The 7,611-nt window shown below is 49.1% G+C and overlaps 1 protein-coding gene across 1 annotated transcript; it reads right to left on the bottom strand.

Moving 5' to 3' along the window:
• Positions 1-5,069: 5,069 nt before the first annotated feature.
• On the bottom strand, positions 5,070-6,067 carry LOC139211246 (homeobox protein pv.1-like). The gene is made up of 3 exons (XM_070841531.1): positions 5,779-6,067; positions 5,436-5,668; positions 5,070-5,327 (listed from the first exon to the last, which is right to left on the bottom strand). Exons 1-3 carry the CDS (start codon positions 6,041-6,043, stop codon positions 5,070-5,072), a joined length of 756 nt encoding a protein of 251 aa, XP_070697632.1. The 5' UTR covers positions 6,044-6,067.
• Between the last annotated feature and the right edge of the window lie 1,544 nt (positions 6,068-7,611).

Here is a 7,611-nt window from a genome sequence, read left to right as displayed (position 1 = left end):
GTATTTTTACACATAATGCATTGAGTAAAAAGTACAACAATCTCTTTCTGAAATGCTGTGGAGAATTAAGTGCCATGAGGTGGAAATTATTTGCACAGGTACCTCATAATTGTACAAGAAGCACATTAGTTGATTAATACTTTCCACAACTGGCAAAAGCCAACTTTTATTACACATTTTAAACTACCACATGTGTGTTCTGTGAGCAAAAACATATTTGGCCTTGAGTGATTTTGATCCAAATCCACAGGCCAAGCCCACATCTAGAACAGTTAAAATCACTTCCCTGGATGTGGGCTCCGGCCTGTCTGCTGCCATCCAGCCGCAGCTTTAGTGAGCCCGTTAGCACCTCTTCACCCAGTCATTGTTATTCAAGTCAGCCATTCTTTGCTCTCTCACAACGGATCATTTATTGATGCTCATGTTGCCATTACTGTCAGGAACCATCCCCCTGCAGGCTGAGGCTGCGCACTGTCTGCTGGTTTGTATAGAGGAGCTGCATAAATGGATATATATGGGCCGCTAAGCCTTTAAACCAGGGGTGTCCAAACTGTTTTCACTGAGGGCCACATACAGAAAAACATCCAAAGGGCTGGGCCGCTCAGCCCCCCCCCCCCCCCCCCACAGCACCAGCATCAGCATCAGAGAGGGAAGCTTGAAATAGTCTGTTAGAGCCCTGGTGCTCGCATCAACAGCCTTACCTCCACTTTTATTGCCCCTCGGCGGACACCGTACGCCATTCCTTTGCGCTCCCCTGTCCCAGCTGGAGCTCCATCCGTCGTACCTCCACACAGCTCGTCCCATTTCAGTCCCATCATGCCAACTGCACCTGGCACAGCTTCAAACACATCCTCACCTGTCCTGGTGCTCTTTAGCCTGCTAACATCAAGCAGCTCCTCCGTAATGTAAAAGTGATCTTCATTAGTTATCAGCTGTGCTCTCATCGAACACCGTGTCTCAAACTTTCTACACTAACTTGCTCTCTTACGTTTCCTTAATTCTGCCATGTTGGGTCACCTGTAGCACATTTCTTCTTCTATTACTCATTTTGTAGAGAAGCTGCCTCGTTCAAGACCGTTACTCCCCCTAGCGGTGAGACTAAGAAGTACAACACAGTCCAGTGCAGGTTCCATGTGTGGGCCGTGTTACAATACATTTTTAGAATTTCCTGCGGGCCAATGAAAATTGGACCACGGGCCGCAGTTGGCCCGCGGGCCATAGTTTGGACGCCCCTGCTTGAAATGAATTATGTTCTTCTCATTATAGTAGTCACTGGTGCACAGCATCCTGCTCCTCTCCTTTGATAATTGTGCCTCCTGGTGGGAGGTGTCTGTATTTATTTTCTTTTTAAATTTGCTTGTGCATGCAGGGAGTAGGCCCTACTGAATAACCCCCCCCCCCCCCCCCCCCCCCCCCCCCTTTGAATCAGGTATGTGGTGAGACCTGCCTGGTGTGATGTATCAGCTGAAGACCTGCAGTCAGTGTAACAGCAGGGTTTCCTTCTGACTCCGATTTGCAGATCCTAAGTGAACAAGTCATGGCCGCTTTATAGCAGAGTGACTCCATCAGTCACCTCTTTAGCTGGTGCCACCTAATGACTTTAACGTGAGGCAATATACACCTCAGGCAGACTGGAGGGCGCCGTCCCTCCGCGTCTCTCAGCTAAGTGCGAATTGTTCAATGGGGAGACAATGGAGCTCAATGGATGTCAATGATGTGGCAGTTACCTCCGCTTTGATGTGTCTTTGAAGATGCAAATGTCCAACGAGCGGAGAGCGCTCGCAGCTTGCAGCCTCCCACCAGATGAAGACATCTGGTGGGAGGCAGCATCTTCTCAGGCCCTGACCCTCCAGGACCTGCGGCGGTGAGAGAAGTGCTCACTTGCTTGTTCATGGCCGGTATGAAGTGTCTTTCTATTAAAAAAGAGGCAGAGACTAAATAAAGCACAGTGGTGTGAAAGGACTGCCCCGTTTGTTCCTTTGGTTCTAGTTAACATCAGTGGTGCAACAGATGGCGACACACTGGATCTTATTTCATCTCTGATCGCTGAGTGTGTTTTCACTGACACTTTTCCTGTCAGTTATTGAGGAAAGATCCCATTAAATCCTCCATTTATTATTTCAATGATCACCTACAGAACCCCCCCCCCACCACTCCCAACAGTGGGTGTTTTTCTGTCATAACCTGAAATATCATTTCAGGTGGTTGTTTAAAAAATGCGTTCAGGCAGCGGATGTAAAACATCTATAAAAAACAATCCTATAAATAAAATCTATTCAATAACCGATCTTTTGTGACTGACTTTAATTCTAGTTGTATTAGTGTCATAAAACAGATCATCTACAGCAAATACATACATGACTTTACATCGGTAGGCAGTATATACAGTGGAGTGCTTCAGACATATTAAAACCTTTTAATCCCCTCTTTTAGAGAGAGCAGCGGGAACATATCTAGATTCTAGACAAGCGTGTTCGGGCGGCGGACCGGGCTCAGCAGAGGTGTGGAGGCAGGATGGCGGGGTGGGGGCGGTGCTGGTGCTGGTGCTGGTGCTGGTGCTGGTGCAGGCCCGCCCGGAGGAGCGGCTGCAGCTGCGGGTAGAAGCCGCTGGCGGCGGGGAGCTGTCCGCTCAGGCCGGGGTGCTGAAACAGCAGAGGCGGCAGCAGGGAGGCAGGGACCGGCAGGAACTGGGGGCGCAGATCCTGGACCTCCCGCTTCAGCTTCATCCTCCTGTTCTGGAACCACGTTTTCACCTAAAATGATAGGAGGAAGACATTAAGCAGCGCTCCACATGCTCACTTAGGAAGGAATATTAAACAGAGGTTCAGCGCACACTAGGAGCATTAAGTTCCTTTACACAGAACTACACAGGACTACTGAACCTAAACTAATGAAAACTAAGTGTTCTTCATGGTGCTGACACTTTCTCCACACTTTCACTGGAGGCCCTCTGAAGGCTGCAGCCACACACACACACACACACACACACACACACACACACACACACACCTGAGTCTCAGAGAGGTTCAGCTTCCTAGCAATCCTCCTCCTCTGCAGGGCACCCAGGTATCGGTGCTTGCTGAAGGTTTTCTCCAGCTTGCCGATCTGTTCGGAGGTGAACTTGGTCCTCATCCGTCTTTGCTGTGCGGCTTCCCCCTCGCTGTCCTCCCCCACCTCGCTCTCGGAGCCCGAAGTGTAACCGCAGCTATCTACAGGAGAAAAAAAAAGAAAAGCAGAACAGAGTGTTTAATGAATCCAGTCCACATCGATACCGACACAAAGGGCTGTCAATCTGAGCTGTAAGACAATGTTTTCCAGTGGACTTACTGTTTGGAGAGGTCGGAGTGTACTGGCTTGTCGATTCCCTCGTAAATCCCTCCATTTCTCTATGGACTTTTGAATGGAGAGTCATCTCCTCATAATAACTTTTGGAAAGCCACTCCACAGAGAAGTTTGCCATGTTGTATCCAAGCAGTAATCTCCAGGTGTGTGTGTGTGTGTGTGTTTGTGTGTGTGCAGGTTTGCATTGCTGTCCCCCCTGGGTGACTCCTGGCTGCTATATAGGAGGGGCACACGTCTTTATTTGCATATGCGAAGGGATCTCAACGGAACGACAGAAACTCGATGGCCGTCGTAATTGAGGTTAATAGAGGCCGGGCTGTGGTTTTTCTCACGTCCATGGCTGCCTTAGATGCTCTGGCGCCACTAAGTCTGAGTATCAGTTACCTGGCATCTCAGACTCAATGATCTCTGCATAAAGTGATTCGGGGCCACATCCGCAGCTGGTACAACAGGTAGGAGACTGAAATACCAGATGCAGACCAATCAAAGACCGATTCTTACGGTGCCACTGGCCAAACACAGGCTGAACTGGAGCACTGCGCGTTGCGTAAAATGGAAACGCGCATCAACTAGTGGTTTATTTCAGCATGTTTGAATCAAAATGTCTCAAATCCTAGTGGTTAAATCTGTGACTGACTTTTGCAGCTGCAGACAGAAGCGCCCAGCTGTCTGAGCATTGAACAAGAAGATGGGGAGGCCTTTGTTAGGGTGGGTGGGACCGCAGTCAACGGAGTGAGAAAGTTCCGTTTGATCTTCGCTGACCTATTGATTGAAACATTTGCCTCAGGGCACCTTCAGACCACCACAACATGACCCAAAGCAGAACCATGGTCAGATTGGTAGCGCACCCATAAGGTTTCAGTTTGGACTAACTACAGGCCTCCAGCTGGCACGTATATGACATTTGAATTGCTGTAAATCAAGTTTGCTATCTCCAAACCTCATCAGACCTCAGACTTCAAAACCAGAGGTCAGACTGATTGGCCATCCACAGAGCCCAGACTCTCTGGAGCCAGGCCGAGTGATTTGGGGGGGGGGGGGGGGGGCTCCTTCTGTAAGTGTAAACCCCTCAATGAGAGGCTTAATTAGGACCAATTGTTGACCATGATCTCCCCGTTAGCTGGCGTTTGAAGTGCAAATCTGGGGACAAACAAAGCAGGTAAGGAGAAAACTACAGGGTCTGAGTCAACACAATGCACAGTCCTCAGTGATTTAATTTAGTGGCCTGTGATGTGTTTATATGGACTGGTTAGACTGGGCTGTGGCCTCATATCAGCCCCATGTTAGGAGGAGAGAATCAAACCAGCAGATCCATACAATGAGCCCCGATAAGAAGCTGCAACTTTAATGGGACAACGCCCATCTTTATCACTCCCGTCCCCTGACCCGCTCACAGATGAAAGACGGGATGATCTATTCATGTTGAACTAATCCTGCAATAAAGATAACATCAGCAGCTCTTTCTTTAAGATATCCTATGGGGGCACCGTGGTAGCCAGACCCCAGCATCTTGATTGCTTTAATGTTATGTGTGCAAAGCAAAGAAAAGTCAGGAGTCCAGCGCTGCAGTATAGAAGATAAACTTTATTCAGTGATAAATAGACATTTCTGTAAATTATGTACAACTTCTATATCAAATATAATAAAAATCAGACATCAAATAAAACAACTCTGGATTGCACTTGTTTGGATTCTAAGTGTTTGGGTGGCAAAAGTCTCTGGTTAGTTCAGTAGAAAGGTGGACTGTGGATGATGCGGTGAGCAGGAGGGTGGTGGGGGGGCATCTGCTGCTGGAACACGACCGGCGGGACCGGGAGCGGGTAGAAGGCCGGGCCGGTGGCGGGGTAGTGGGGTCGCTGTCCGGCCATGCTGTGGTACTGAACCGGGGGCAGATGCTGGAACATCACCGGTGGGACCGGAGGAGCGAGGTAGTCCTGCACCTCCCGTTTCAGCTTCATCCTCCTGTTCTGGAACCAGGTCCTCACCTGAGGGAAGGCAGAAATAACGAGTTAATATCGGAGCAAAGCAGCGTCACAGGCTCGGTGATTAACTGGTGCTGCTCTGGTCTGTGTGCGCGGAGGGTCTCCTCCTACCTGAGTCTCTGTGAGGCTCAGCTTCTGCGCCGTCTTCACTCTCTCTCCGGCGTCCAGGTATTTGTGCTTGTTGAAGATCTTTTCCAGTTTGCTGATCTGCTCGGGGGTGAACTTGGTGCGCACCCGGCGCTGCGGTCCCTCCTTCTCCATCTCGCCCCCCTCATCCACAGACAGACACTCAGAGGAGGCCGCCTCGCTCTCGTACCCGGATGAATACCCGCTGATTTCTGAAACTGAAGAAAGGCAAACTGTGGTTACAAACACTGCTTTGTGCGCCTGGGCCGAGTTATTCAGCAGAGAATAAAGTTTAAAGAGTTTAAAGTTGAGATTCGGAGATACTTACTTGGTGAGGCGCAGCCTGTTGGATGCAGAGGGGAGCCCAGGCTGGCGTGCAGATGCCCGCTGCTCTCCGTGTCTTCGGCGGGCTTTGATGCTTTGGGTTTTGGCTGCAGGTAACTCTTGCCAAAAGTCGGAGGGCGCGGCTGCACCATGCAGGGAACGTGGGGTCTGCAGGTCGGCGCGTTATCCGTGCCAGCTCCGTGCTCCTCAGCCGGCGCTGTGAGATGATGGCTCTGGGCCAGCCAGTCCGCAGAAAAGTATTTCACCATGCTTGCAGTGCTGCTCAGAGACCTGTAAAGCCGCCAAGTGTCAGAGGGAGTGTGTGGTAGCAGCGCCCGTGCAGGGTCGGCTTTTATAGGCCCCTGGCCCTGGCGACAATTTGCATATGTAGAGGCCCTTGTTAACGCCTGATGGATCCCGATGATTAGGGGTTAATGGCTCGTTATTGAAGTCTTTACATATCCTGTGAGTGTGTGAAGACCTGGCGCCGCCGAGTCTGTGAGAACCCTCCTGAGCTCATACATTTGTCCGCCCCGACTGAAACCGGGGGTCCTGCAGAAACAGCTGTATGTCCTGCAGAGGTGGAGACGCACTTTCATGTCGCTGCTGCATACAGTAGCACTGGAGGAAAGGTGTCAAGATGACCAGTCTTATTAGGCCCGGCTCAGTTAAGGCTCCCAGTTTAAGCATTAGAACTGAATTTGATTTTTTTGGTTTAATGCGGGTGACGCACTGTGAGTGGGGAAGTAGTGGCCAACAGCTGTCTGACTGAGGTGGAAGATAGTTGAGACACTTTGGGCATATTAGCCAAGAGAGCAAGAAGTGAGAGCACACTGACACTAGACATAAAGATAGATATGAAAATGTGTCTCTTGCTTGTTCTTATTTCATTCACTTTCACCACCCACCTCTCTCTTTCTCTGGCCTGCCTCAAACATACTGTCTAACATCTACAATAAAAAAACAAAATCCAAAGCCTGAAAGCCGTTTGGGATTTAAAGACTAGAAAATGATCTACTGACACTCAGTAGAAAATAAGCACAGCATTCAGGCAGTATTTCCCTTTCATAGCTAATACTGCACCTCACTTTTTTTTTTCTACAACACAATGAAATCTGGTGCTTTAAATCTCTTTCTAAATCACTTCTAACCTGCTCCATCCTCCACATCAACACCAAAGCATCAGTGATATTCTGTAATAGGAATGTGTTGCTGGAACCTTTCTACTTTCACTGGTGTCAAACTTGGACTTGTAATGGAGTCTTTTCATGGTGGAGTGCTACTTTTATAGAACTTATTCCACCACTTAATCTAACGGGATATATCTTAAGCAATACATTTTGATCAACCAGGGTTGATTGATGGCACCATACACCACAGGTCTATACTGACACCCAGCAGGGACAGGGAGATATCCATGACGCCATCACGGCAGTTTCTGCGCCGCAGCCTACAAATCTCACTTCAGTCAAATGGGGAAACACGACGAATCCTCAATGGTTTGGTGTTGACATGTCTTTGATGCCCTGGTGAGCTCTGGCGCCAGCTACCCAAAGGCAGAGCATTTGGCATCAAACATTACAGATCAAAGGTATTACAGTAGCAACACAATTACGGCTGATTGTCGTCCCCTTCAAATGTAAATATGCCAAAACAAGCCGAGCGCGCAAACAAGCCCACATACGGATGAGGTCGTGCTCAAAAGGGTGAAGCTCACTGGAGGCCGCACACCTTATACAAGTTACTAATAACCACTCAAGACCAGCATGTGTTCACTGAGACTGTCCAAAGTTAAATTGGGGAAAAACCGTTTCATCAGGAGTGGCTTTAAATCTCC

Source organism: Pempheris klunzingeri, chromosome 12 (assembly GCF_042242105.1).
Source record: "Pempheris klunzingeri isolate RE-2024b chromosome 12, fPemKlu1.hap1, whole genome shotgun sequence".
NCBI classification, from domain to species: Eukaryota; Metazoa; Chordata; class Actinopteri; order Acropomatiformes; family Pempheridae; genus Pempheris; species Pempheris klunzingeri.
The sequence above is the reverse complement of the archived record's forward strand: the minus strand, read 5'-3'. Positions and strand labels throughout refer to the sequence as shown.

Excerpts from the sequence above, each read along its gene's own strand:
- LOC139211246 (XM_070841531.1), bottom strand. The coding sequence starts at position 6,043 with ATGGTGAAATACTTTTCTGCGGACTGGCTGGCCCAGAGCCATCATCTC. Across the intron at positions 5,669-5,778 it reads AACAGGCTGCGCCTCACCAA|TTTCAGAAATCAGCGGGTAT; the intron begins GTAAGTATCTCC and ends GCCTTTCTTCAG. Across the intron at positions 5,328-5,435 it reads TGAGCCTCACAGAGACTCAG|GTGAGGACCTGGTTCCAGAA; the intron begins GTAGGAGGAGAC and ends GCCTTCCCTCAG.